This window comes from Pelodiscus sinensis, chromosome 6, assembly GCF_052426305.1.
Source record: "Pelodiscus sinensis isolate ZL-2025 chromosome 6, ASM5242630v1, whole genome shotgun sequence".
In the NCBI taxonomy this organism is placed as follows: Eukaryota; Metazoa; Chordata; order Testudines; family Trionychidae; genus Pelodiscus; species Pelodiscus sinensis.
Window position 1 is genome coordinate 82,536,684 of NC_143057.1, and position 13,725 is coordinate 82,550,408.

The 13,725-nt window shown below is 36.8% G+C and overlaps 1 protein-coding gene across 6 annotated transcripts in view; it reads left to right on the plus strand.

The window, feature by feature from the left end:
* The window catches only part of RAD17 (RAD17 checkpoint clamp loader component), a 34,066-nt gene that overhangs the window by 7,501 nt on the left and 12,840 nt on the right, over window positions 1–13,725 (plus strand). For all 6 annotated transcript variants that reach the window (XR_001368355.4, XR_003089605.3, XM_006124314.5 and 3 more), the window contains exons 5-13: window positions 1,585–1,741; window positions 2,243–2,379; window positions 4,776–4,828; window positions 4,921–5,046; window positions 5,137–5,206; window positions 6,097–6,208; window positions 10,115–10,309; window positions 12,867–12,952; window positions 13,115–13,261. Coding sequence is in view for 4 of the 6 variants with exons in the window: in XM_006124314.5 (XP_006124376.3) it covers window positions 1,585–1,741; window positions 2,243–2,379; window positions 4,776–4,828; window positions 4,921–5,046; window positions 5,137–5,206; window positions 6,097–6,208; window positions 10,115–10,309; window positions 12,867–12,952; window positions 13,115–13,261 (1,083 nt within the window). In the remaining 2 variants the exon portion in view is untranslated. The remainder of the gene's footprint in view (window positions 1–1,584; window positions 1,742–2,242; window positions 2,380–4,775; window positions 4,829–4,920; window positions 5,047–5,136; window positions 5,207–6,096; window positions 6,209–10,114; window positions 10,310–12,866; window positions 12,953–13,114; window positions 13,262–13,725) is intronic.

The following is a 13,725-nucleotide window of genomic DNA, read 5'->3' on the forward strand; positions in this document are numbered from 1 at the left end:
TCAGATGGGCTGGCCATGTTGTGTGCATGTCCGATGATCAGTTGCCCAAGAAGATGCTCTATGGTGAATTACAACATGGTAAGCGATCTCTTGGAGGTCAAAAGAAGGGATTCAAAGACACCCTTAAGGCCTCCCTTAAGAACTGTAACATAGATCCTGGAAATTGGGAGAGTATTGCTGATGATCGTTCCGCCTGGCTCAGACGAATACATGATGGTGCAATAGCCCACGAAGAAAAGAGACTGGTTATGCTGCAGAGAAACGTCTTCTTCGCAAGTCCAGGGCTGGTATCTTCTCTTCCTCTGGTCGGCAGTCCGATCTTTCATGTCCCCACTATAACCGTCAATTTCGGGCTCGGATTGGACTAATGAGTCATCTCTTAGCCCACCCCCAACTAAACTGATGACACTGGGTGGTCCTCATCGACTTCGATGGACGAACAGCATCTATAATGTAGATAATCTTGAAAAATAAAATTATTTCACATCTTATCTATGGCAAAACGCTACTAGGCACGTGAATGTTCAGATTCCCTAACTGTGGGCCATTTTGCTTAGTGTTTTAAAATGACAAGTCCACACCTCCTTTCTTAACCTCATACTCAAAATCCAGAGAAAATATATAGAAAATATTTATGTTGAGCTGTCTTCTCTCTCCTGTCCACTAATTATGTAGTGTTGTGACTAGACAAAGTGAATTGGATCACTGAGAGATAAGACACATGCATACAGATGCTTATTAAAGTTAACTTTGCAAGTATCAGCAATGAACCCTTTAAGAGTTTGTCTTATGTGTCTCAACAAATGAGTGATGTCCTTGTCAATTACTGACTTCAGCTAAAAAATAATTGAAGACATTTCACCCTTATTTCCAGTTTTAATTCGGGTAAGATTTACAGCCTCCTTTTTTCCCCAAGGTTTTTTTTCTGCCCTCTTTTTTTCCATTGCACCAGGGATCACATGAGTTTTAACATTTGTGTTTGGAGTGGGTAAGGGCTGTGTTGGCTCATTTTAAGATAGATTCTTTTTCTGTGATTTAAAATGATCTGCAGTCATCTTTGCAGTCAGTGGCCTTCTTTTTAGAAACTTCCCCTTACCTCATTAGTTATTTGTTGGACCAGACACCCTCCCTATTTCATTCCTTCTGCCCGTCACTTTTTATTTTCATGGTCTTCCTTCTCCTTGCTAATCAAACCCTTTCTTTACAACACATTTATTTCCTTACCCAGATGTAAGTTACCTTTAATTATTTTATTTTTATACTTATCCTACATAAGTAAAACAATTTAAATTTTGTGATGGGTTAGGGATGGGGTTTGTTATTCATGCTAGAATCTTTACTGATGTGGCCAGACCTACTTAGGCTATGCATGAGGAGTCCTTTTGACATTGATATTGGTTGTAGAATTGAGGTTTAAATATTCCATGTGCTGTGTATAAAATTAACACACTTTCTGATTTTAAAGATCAGGTTTTTAATTTAAAAAAAAGTTATACAAAACAACAGAAACCTTAACTTAACATTTCTTCTCTGCCTCATCTGAGATCTGAGTTTTGGTTTATAGTGTTCTTTTTTTATTAACAGGGTGGCTCTATTTTAGTACTAACTGGACCCCCAGGCTGTGGAAAGTCTGCAACTATACAAATATTGGCTAAAGAGCTTCATGTTCTGGTGCAAGAATGGACCAACCCAATATCTCTAGACTTTAGAAAAGAAGATTTCAAGGATGCTTTTAACTATGGTAATTTTCCATCAGCTATTTTTATAGTAACTTAACTGTAAAGATTTTTTAACACCTGACAATTATTAAATAAGGAGTAACTTTAAATTCCTTTTTGAGAGATCTGATGACAGAAAATATACTTGGCAAAAAGATTGTTTTATGAATTTGTTTGATATGCAATGTCAAATTAAGGCCAAAATACAGCATTCTATTTTTTAGGTTTGGTTTGAAAGGTATTTTGTTTTTCTAAAAGGACTGTTCACTGGTGGCGGAAATTCACTGTTATATAGAGGGCCTGAATAATGTCGTAAGCATGACTAAATCCACTAAGTAAGAATTAAATGCGTCAGAGGGCTTTAGGCAGATCTGTTGCATTGGAAAAGAGATTTGAAATATACTTGACAGTGAACTGTTAAATAGTCATTGATATTTTCTGTTAATGGAAGATGATGGCTCTTGTATGTCTTCATAATATTTGAAATAATATGGGATTTTTTTTAAACGAATTGTACTTTTCAGAATCCAGTTTTCAGATGCTTCCCAGTCAGGCCCAGACTGTATTCTTTCAAGACTTTCTGTTAAGAGCAAATAAGTATAACAAACTTCAGATGTTAGGGGACTCCCCAGAGGCTGATAATAAACTTATTCTCATTGAGGTAAGTAAAAATCTTGAAATTGTTATATTCTTATATTACCATAAAGACCCTCATCATGTACCAGTATCTCCTTGTGCTAGATACTGTAGTACAAACTAAGGACAAAAAACGACAATCCCTTACCCCGGAGAGCTTATGTTATAAGTATAGGACCAGATAAAAAAGATGATTTAGTACAGTCAATACAATGAAACAGTATTGGTCAAGGTGAAAGGTTATGGTCCCAGCACATTGTGAGTCTGTCTATTGTCGTGTTATTTGTAAAAACAACAAGGAGTCCTGTGGCTCTTTAAAGACTGTAGGATTTATTTGGGCATACATTTTCATGGGCAAAAGTCCACTTAGTCAGATGCATTTGACATCTTTGTCCATGAAAGCTTATGCCCAAGTAAGTCTGATAGTCTTTAAAGTGCCACAGGACTCCTCGTCTTATGCAATGAGATTATGAAGATAAAAGATATACAGGGAAGAGTCAAGGACCAAGAACAGATCTTTATGGAACCCCCACAGAAATCTAGAGGGGTATGAAGGAGATATTAGAGGAGTAGAAGAACAACCAGGAAAGGAAACTATGGCTACGTCTAGACTGCAAGTCTCTTTCAAAAAAGAGTGTCTAGACTACAACCAGTGCTTTCGAAAAAGCAAGCCACTTTTTTGAAAGAGAGCACCCAGGTAGTCTGGATGCTCTTTTTCAAAACAGCACAGTTTGCATTACATAGCGCCTTTATTTGAAAGAGCACTTTCGAAAAAATACGTTATTCCTCGTAAAACGAAGTTTTCTGCGGTCGAAAAAACTGCTGCGTTCTTTCGATTTACTTTTAAAAGAATGCAGCAGCAGTCTATACGCTGGGGAAGCGTTTTGAAAAAAGCCCCCCCCCCCACCCCCCCGAAAAAAACCCTGTAGTCTAGACATACCCTAAGAGGGGGAAAGATTTTCAGAAGAGTATAGCTGACTGTGTCAAAAGTGGTTGACAGGTCTAGAAGGATCAAGATTGCAGTGAAAAATATGGAAATTGGGTTGGTGAGGATCTAAGATGGAATTGAAGAGGAACTCCATACAGTGAATTTAGCGAATTTAGCCCCATCCCCACTACATGAATTTTGTTATGTGCGCCAATACGAAGATGTCACATCACCTCCATATTGGTGCACATAACAAAATTTTGTTCTGCTTAGGGGTGGGAAAAATTAGAGGAAACACTGATTTTGAAACATGCTTGTATTGTGAAGGAACGAGCCAGAGTAGAAGGAGAGGTTAAGGAGAAAAATAAGGGAAAGTATGCATGGAGTGAGTGGATGCATGGGAGATAAGCAGATCAATTTTTTCCATTCAAGGGTCAGAGCAGACAAACTTCTAGTCATAGGAGGGGAAGCAAGAAAGTTACTTCATAATAGTTTTCTTTTGGAAGAAATTGAGATCCCGTGCAGGGAGAAGTGGAGGCAGGAAGAGATGTGGTTTTGAGGAGTGAGTCAAAGGTGGCAAAAGGGTGCTATTCAAATCTGTGATAGTTTAACATTTAACAAATGATCATCAATGTTAAATGGATATTATGTTTCTCAAAGGTCACTGTACCACAGTTTAAAGGTCTGCTGTCTTCTTTGAACCTGTTTTACTGTCTTTAGTTATACCCATGTGAATTGATTGGAAAGCAGAAGTTGCTTTAATCTCTGGCCATAGAAAGTAAGTGAGTATGCTACCAAAGAGTGGCTGAAAACCACACTGAAGAGCAGCTCTCCCACTAAGTTTCAGTATATAGCTTTAAATGTAGCTTGAAAAGTGAAATTATTTGTGGTTGTATCCTCTTCTTTTGCTGTTTTGTTGTGGAATTTCCTTGCAGGGCATGTGAGTTTGGATCTTTCACTGCCCTCACTGCAGGGTGGGAGGAGGAAAATAATCTTTTAATCTTTTCTTCCAATTATTTGTTCAGGCATTTTTGTTTAACACATTTCAATACAGTTTGAATGAAAATTACTTCTTTCGTCAGTCATGTTTCTTTGACATGATCTTTCTGAGTTCATAAGTGACCTACTTCTCTAGTCCTCCATAATCTCCATGAAAAGCAAAGTAGATAAGATCTAAATTCCTAATTTCAAAACCTCCCACAAAGTAACATATTTGTGGAAAGCAGGAAAATTCTCAGCCCTCTTAATCCATAATAAAGGAGGAAAAAGGTACAGAACCATTATTTTCTTCTACTGTTTTGTTCCTATCTTAAGTTTATTTTAAAAACTATTTAACTACACATTTATGTAGTTTATCCAACCACATGTTGAATTTTGGTTGAATCCAGTGTGGACAGGAGAAAAACTCTCTCTTCATAGAAGGCTTTAACTTTTAGTCCACTAACAGAGAACAAATAGATTTGAATTACAGTACTTCATTTTGTTTTCAATAGGATATGCCTAACCAGTTTTATCGTGATCCTGATAGTTTACATGAAATTCTGAGGTGAGTTGTCAGTAACCTGCTTGTGGGCTGAAATCCTTAACTGCCAATAAATTAGAATTTGTGACCCTTGTTATGCTTATTTTGTGTTTTAGGAGGTTTGTGCGGACAAGTAGATGTCCCCTTGTGTTTATAATCTCAGACAGTCTCAGTGGAGGTAGCAACCAAAGGTTATTATTTCCAAAGGAAATTCAGGAAGAATTTTGTATATCTAGTATAAGGTAAGAAATTATTCAGTACATAAAATTGACCAGAAGGTTAAGTATGGAGCCAATTGTTTAATGAAAACTTTTTCTTATTGAATTTGCTAGTTTTAACCCTGTGGCTCCAACAATGATGGTGAAAGTTCTTAATCGAATAGCTACAGCAGAAGCAAGTATGGTAAGCCATCAAATGCTGCTTAACTTCCACATGGTACTAGGGTGACAGCAAAATATTTTAGGATTATGTTGTGGTTTCACCCGTTTTCTATTAATGCAAAAATAAATTTTTCAGAAGTGTTTTGTTTGCCATAAGTAGTGATCCATTGACAAGAGTCTGTCTTAATTCCTGAGGTGACTTTTGAAAATTCTTCTGTATGTAGGCCTCAATTGAAATATTGTGTCCCAGTTCTGGACACCATATTTCAAGAAAGATGTGGAAAAATTGGCAAAGGTCCAGCGAGGAGCAACAAAAATGATTAAAGGTCTAGAAAACATGAGCTATGAGGAAAGACTGAAAGAACTGGGCATGTTTGGTTTAGGAAAGAGAAGACTGAGAGCGGGCTTGAGAGCGGTTTTCAAGTATCTAAAAGGATGTTATAAGGAGGAGGGAGAAAAATTGTTCTCCTTGGCCTCTGAGGACAGGACAAGAAGTAATGGGCTTAAACCGCAACAAAGAGGTTTAGGTTGGACATCAGGAAAAACTTCCTGTCTGTCAGGGTGGTTAAATACTGGAATAAATTGCCTAGGAGGATTGTGGAATCTCCATCACTAGAGATACTTAACATCAGGTTAGACAAACACCTGTCAGGGATGATCATTCTATCTAGATAATGCTTGGTCCTGCCACGAGGGCAGGGGATTGGACTTGATTACCTCTAGAGGTCCCTTCCATTTCTAGTGTTCTGTGGTTCTAAAAGCAGCTGCTAAAGCGCATAAAGCAAATTATTTTTACGATGGTGATATCACAGATGGACTCCATACTCACAGCAATGGGCCTTGGGTATGCAGGAAATATTTGAAAGTTATTTTTACTTCAGATATTGCAATAATTTTTGCTTTGTCTTGTAGAATGGAGAAAAATTTGCTGTCCCTGATAAAAGCTCTTTAGAGTTGATTTGTAAAGGCTGTTCAGGTGACATTAGAAGTGCAATAAACAGTCTTCAGTTTTCATCTTTGAAAGGTAAATATATAGAACTTTTTCAGCTCAAGCATATGGGTAGTATTTAAACCAGTGTTTCCCAAATGGTGTTCCGTGGAACTCTGGGGTTCCAGGAATGAAAATAAGGGTTCCATGAGAAAATTCCATTACAGTAACATTTTATGATTTAAAAAATAATAATTAATATTTAAGTATGTATTTTATTTGAAACCATTTTTGTTTGTTTGCCACAATAAGTGTCCCTGTTTAATGCCGGCTTAGCCAGAGAGTGGGGACGATGATGTCCCTACTCAGAGCTGTGCGTGCAGTCAGTCAGTGGTGCAATCACCTGTTATATATCACTGTAAATCCTTGTACTCACTCTTAGGGAGTGTAGAACATGTGGGTGACTGAATACGCATATATTAGCACTGCATCAGACAAAGTCGAAGCTTCAGCTGTCAAACCAGTTGCTTGTATGGGAGTGCACAGGCAGTGCTCTTGCTAATACTTTACTTCAATACAGTCACATACTTTCTTGACTGTTTATCTCATGACCTTGTTTAGCATTTGTTTATTATTATCCTTATTTATTTGTGATCTATTTTTTCAGCTCCATATATGACTGTTTATTGGGGGTTCCACAAAATTCTTTCGAGTTTAAAAGGATTCCGTGGCCTAATAAAATTGGGAAACGCTGATTTAAACAATTCTGTGGCAGACACACTTTTTTATATTTTTTAACCCAATTATGTCAACTTCCGAGAAAACCCTTTCTACACTGTCAATGGAATAGTAGGGAGGACTTCTTTGAACACTGTTGCTATGTGTCTGTCTTAGACATCTTAACTTACTATTAGCTTACAACAAGGACTTTTCTTAATATTGGCCAACTATTGAGGCTAATACATAGCTTTGGAGAAGAGAGGTGTAAGTAAAGATTTTTAAATGACTGAAAGAAGAGCCAAATATATATTTCCATATTTCAGTGGAAACTCTGAAACAAGATACCATCTACATTCAAGAAATATGACGTGGGCTTTGTAAAAGTGAAAATTTAGGAGTTGAAATTCACATTAGAACCCATAGATGATGCCAGCATAATTCTTCAAATTAAAAATATAGGCACTGGCTTGGAAGTCAAAATGTGATTTATCTGAGTGTAACAAATAGGATGGTTGGCCAAACCTGAAGAAGATATTTGCATAAGCTTGAGTTTTTCATGAACAGCAGTTGGTCCAATGAAAGATATTACTTTTTCCACCTTGTTTCTAGAGAAAGGGATTTGTTATCATCTGCTCGATTATTTCCTACCATCTCAAATTTAATTTGTTTGTTGCTTCATGTGTGTGCAGTGGCTATGATAGGGTAGCCAGAGCTGCCACAAATTGGGATTTTCAAGAGCTTTCTGCATTAGAGGCAAGCATTGCATGCTTTAGAAATGTCCTCCCATGCATAACAAACAAAGTAATGAGATAGTTGAGGGTTTGCTGCACATTAATTTACTTTTGTTAATATACATTTGCATAACCTCTTAAATGTATGATTTTGTAAGTTATGTCTCTAGATTGATAATTCAGAGTTTAAATTTTATTTTCCTTCCTAGTTACTGATTTTCAGATTAAAAATTCATGTTTTTCCCTCTAAAATATTCAGAGACAGTTTATTGTGCTTTTTTTTAAAAAAGTGTATACATTTTTGTAAGGGAAAAAAACTACTTTCAGCCAACAGTCAGGGCAGTGTGTGTGTGTGTGTGTGTTAGTGTTACACCCAAGTCTTCAACTGCTGAGACGCAAGGTACCGTTGCAGCGGGCAGCCTAGGAAGGGCGCCCCGTAATTTATAGGAAGAACTTATTACATCTCAGATTTCAGCTGCTAGGATACAGGATCCCTTCGCAGCGGGCAGTCTGGGGAAGACTGAGAGATGCCCCAATGGATCTGTCACCTGGGAGTGACATGATTCAAAACACCCAAGCTCTTCCTATACCTGTCCCTTATGACCAGCTGAAGTTCTTTTAAATTGTGCTTGGTTCTGTTTACAGCAACTGAAGGAGTCAGGTTAAAGCTTAAACAGTTACAGGTTTATTAGAGAAGCTTATAAATCATATGGTTACAATGGCTATTGCTCTATTTCTTAGATGCTAGCAAATATAGATCTTAAAAATGGTTACAAAGAAGATAAAGATAGAAAAATAGAAATAATGGTACCAAGTAACAGCTTAATCTTTTAAAGAGCTCTAAGTCTATGTGTACACTTAAGACAAAGGACCACAACCAGGTACAGTTTTTACCCCCTTCTGTGCCTCTCGACTCCCGCGGGTCAAGCCAACCAGCAGGTAGATGGTAGATTGACACTCAAAGTGAGTGTGCTGCTGGACCCATCTTTATACCCATAGGGTCACGTATTTCTCTTTCTTATCTGTGATGCCAAATGGTGGTGGTCTGTCTTTTGTGACACCAGTTCTTACAAGGGAGTTGTGAACTTAATTTACACTTGTAAGAGAGAGAACTAAATTGGAAGTACTGGGCATTCTTTTCTCAGTGGGAGATTCCTCTCCCAGGGACGACTGTGTGAGATCGTATCAACATAGGTGCCAACAAGGGCAGTTCTCGCAGCCTTGAGGTCAGCATATTGCCTTAATCGCTCTTTTCTCATATCTATGTTTTCAGCTTTTCAGGATCAGATGAGCCAGCATAGACTATGCTGATTTTATTGTTCCTTCTCTGTCCTGTATGCTTCAGGAACCTCAGAGAGGCAAATAAGATGGATGTGACGGGGGGGAGGCGTCTGTTTGGCTACAACTACCCACTAAATATATAAGTTTGAGTGTTTAGTTTTTAGGGGACATTCAGATTGACACTGAAATAAGCATTTTGTCATTTTAGTATTAGCCTAACTTACAAATACGAAACTGGCTTAAGTGCTTATGTATCAGAATAAATGAGCTTGAGACTTGTGTTCATTATTTATTAATAATTAAGAAATACTAAAATCCGTGAAACAGAAGTTTTATTTGTTTCAAGATGAAAATCAATCATTTAATTAGAAAATTTACCCAGCATTGTTCGGATCCTTAAGTCAAATAAGTTTTGTTTTTCTTCATTGTTCTGGGGTGGGCCTGGAGACAAGGTGTTCAATATGCAGGCTGTCTTGGGGAGAGAGGACAACCCCAGTCCTCTCTTACCACAGCAGAATGGGGCTAGGTGAGAAGTGCTAGTCCTGTGCAGTTACAGCTGGGGGAGGTGTGCGTGTACCCAAACTCGAGGACTGACAGACAAACTTTCTGACATATTCAGGGGGTAGCTGAGTTAATCTGTACAGTATAAACTTAAAACAACAAATGGTCTGTAGCACTTTATAGACTAACAAAACATGTAGATGGTTTCATGAGCTTTTGTCGGCGCAGCCCACTTCTTCAGATGACTCATGCTACCGTCTACACGTTTTGTTAGTCTATAAAATGACACCAGACCATTTGTTGTTTTCTGAAATATATATAGTAGATAGCTATCTCTTTCTCTTTCCCTGCCCTCTCCTGGCCCGATGGGGTTATAGCTGTCCTGTTCTCTGTCTCTGGTCCCTTGCTTTCCCTCTCTGCTCATTCCAGAGTATAATTCCTTCCTGCCAGACCACTCCATTTCCATTTTATGAGAAACAGTCTAATTCCATGCACATCCCATTATCCTGGTGCAACCAAACCCTGACTTTGCTTTAAGTTGTGATAAGAGGAAGCTGCCTACCAAATTTGGTGGTCCTAGCTCTTACTGTTTAGGAGGAGTTCTTGAACAAATGGACTCAGCCACAGACACACATTCCTAAAATATATAATAAGAAGGGAGTTAATACAGTTCTGAAAATGGACTATTCAGGAGCTCTCCCTTTTTATTTCACAGATGTTAGTATACCCCCTTTATTCTAGTTGGGTTTTTTTTTGCTTTGATTGACAGAGTACTCATCAGAGAACAACTTGTGGTCAAGGAAGAAAGGGAACTCTACATTAAAATGTAATACAGAAGCATCCAGAACCAGGAAGAAAAAGAAAGCTGATAAGATTTCAGAAAACCAGGAGATACAAGCTATTGGTGGAAAAGATGCCTCCATCTTTCTTTTCCATGCTTTGGGGAAAATACTGTACTGCAAAAGTAAAAGGACATTATTTACCTATTATTCATTGTTTAAATGTGAAACAATTAATGATCTGTTGATAGTCAATGTATTTGCAAAATTATTTCTTAGACTTTACCTGTAATTCAACTATTCGTTTAATCATTAGCAAGAGCATGAAGAGATTAGCAGTTGTGAACAACAGTTTGTTTCTTGTACCTTGGATTTTCATTGACTGTTCACCTTTTACATACCGTTTTTTAAAAGTTACAATTTAGTTATTTATTTAACACTTTTACACTGGAGTACCTCTAGAAATCTATTTGGTCAGAGCCCAATTGTGCTAGATGCTGGACAGACATAGAAAACCAACTCCAGCCCAAAGGGATTATGAGAAAATGGTGAGGTCCAAGAAAATATTTTTTGCAAATGGTTGATGATACCACAAATAACCTGTAACTAGGGCTGTCCAGTGATTAAAAATTAATGGACAGTAATCATGTGATTAAACAATAATAAATATTATTTAAATATGTTGATATTGTCTATATTTTCAAATATTGTATTCCAATTACTACACAATAGGGTGTACAGTGCTCACTTTTTCATTACAAATATTTGCACTGTAAAAACAAAAGAAATAGTATTTTTCAAAATGCATAATAAAAGTACTGTAGTGCAATCTCTTTATCATTAAAATTGAACTTTCAAATGTAAAATTGCGGGGGGAGGGGAAACCCCAAACTCTACATTCAGAAATAAAACCTCAAACTTTAGAGCCTACAAGTCCGCTCATTCCTACTTCCTCTTCAACGGATCACTAAGAAAAACATTTGCATGAGATAATGCTGCCCACTTCTTGTTTACAGTGTGACCTGAAAGAGAACAGGTGTTCACATAGCTCTTGTAGTCTGCGTTGCAAGATGTTTACGTGCCAGACCCACTAAAGATTCACAAGCCCCTTCATGGTTTATTCCCCATTCGGGAGGACATGCATTCATGCTGATGATGGGTTTACTTGATAAAAGTCCAAAGCAGTGTTGACCAGCACATGCTCATTTTAATTATATGAGTCAAATGCCACCAGCAGAAGGTTCATTTTCTTTTCTGGTAGTTCAAGTTCTGTATTTTTTGCATCACAGTGTTTCCCGTTTAAGACTTCCAAAAGCATGCTCCACACTTTATCCTTCTCAGATCTTGGAAAGACTTCAGATTCTTAAACCTTGGCTTGATTACTGTAATTATTTTAATAAACTTGACCTTGGTACCTCTTTTGCATTTTGTCATATCTGCAGTGAAAATGTTCTTAAATTGAAAAACTTGCTAGGTCATCATCCAAGGCTGCTATAACATGAAATATATGGCAGAATGTGACTAAAACAGAGCAGAAGACATACAATTCTCCCCCAGGGAGTTCTACACAAATTTAATGAAAGCATTATGTTTTTAACATGCGTCAGCATGGAAGTATATCCTCAGAAATGGTGGCTGAAGCATGAAGAGGCATAGGAAAGTTTAATATCTGGTATGTAAATACCTTGTAGTGTCAACTACAAAATTGCTATGCGAATGCCTATTCTCATTTTCCGATGGTATTGTAATTAAGAAGCAGGCAGCATTATCTCCTGTAAATGTCAACAAACTTGTTTGTCTTAGTAGTTGGCTGAACAAGAAGTAGGAATGAGTGGACTTGTAGGTTTGATTTATTTTTTAATCCACGGGTTTTTTTTACACAATTTTATATTTGTAAGTTCCCCTTTCATGATGAAGAGATTGCACTACAGTATTCATGAGCGTTGGATTGAAAAATACTATATCACATTTACAGTGTTAATATTGGTAATTGTAAATAATACCAAGTAAGCACTGTACAGTTTGTATTCTGTATTGTAAATGAACATATTTGAAAATGTAGAAAAACACCCAAAAATGTGTAATAAATGTAAATTGATATTCTATTGTTTAACCATGTGATTTAAACTGCAATTTATCGTGATTTTTTTAAAGTTAATTGTGTGAATTAACTGATTAATCGACAGCCCTACCTATAATATAACGAATTCCTTATTGCTGACTGTCTAGTATAAGTTCATTAAGCAGTAATGCTTAGATTAAGCATTTCATGGTAGTTAAAACCAAGTATGCTTAATCTAAGCAGTTACTCGCTGCCAAGAAGTGCCTGATAAAGGAGAGGCCATTGTTTATAAATCTTGTTTAGGTGCTAAAGTTAACAGTCGTACAGCCTGTTCTCATGGATATGATAAATCAACATAACATGGGGTCTAATTCACTAAAAACTGAGGTGCATTCCTCTGCTTTTGCAAGCAGTGGCTTTGGCTCTAGGCTTTTCCTAGCAATTAAAAACCAACACAGTAACCAATAGGAAAAAAAGACTTAATTCTCAGCATTCTATAAACTGATAATGCCATTTTACGTTATACATTTCTATCCTTACCCCATCCCCTCTTTCACACCATAAATTTAAATATAAAGTAAGATATCGGATTTTATTATTGGTTTATGGTTAAGGTTCACTACAAACAGCATTGTTTTATATTTAATATTAAAGACTGGAATTATTTAATTGACTTACAGGAGAGCCATTATCTGATTCAGAATTTCCTCGGTTACCCTCTCACCTATCTGAATATGAAAGAGACACCTTGCTTTTTCAACCTGAGGTAAAGGCTTTTATGCTGTTTGATGGATGCAACAGTTTTTGTCACTTACTGTGTGTATAATTATAAATAAAATAAATATATTAATAATGAACATTACATGACACTTCTCTTTTCCCATTGTGCAGAACATAGACTTACTTCTGTATTTTTTTAATTAAATAGGATATTGTAGAAAAGTCACACATGCCTGGAGACCTATTTAATTTATATCTTCACCAAAACTATGTAGATTTTTTCACCGATATAGATGATCTTGTGAGAGCCAGTGAATATTTGAGTACTGCTGACTTCCTCTGTAGTAACTGGAATGTAAGTTTGATTCATTTTCCTTCTTAATTTTCCGATGCAGCAGCCACATATCAGTGGATGCTTCCTGATTTATAATAAAAGAAAATAACCTAGGTTTTTACCTTTTATCAATGTTTTAATTGATTTACAACTATGTAAGAATAACTGTCCTGAGGGTGTAGTCAAAATTGTTTCTGCATAATAAACTGTTTAATGTGTACATATTAAGCAGCTGTACACATTTTTGTTAAGTTTTATATTAATATTTCCCACAACATACAATAGTGTGAACAAAATACTTGCCTCGAGTGCTGTTCTTGTAGGATTGGGATGAATATATTTTAAAAATTGGTTTGGAGAGTATGCCTTTCACTTGAAATAACTAAGCCAGTTCATGCTTTTATCCTTTCTGAGTGTTCCAAACATGGATGAATAGCTGCAAATATACAGCAGTGTTTGCTTACCTTTGTAGTCTTGCACATTGA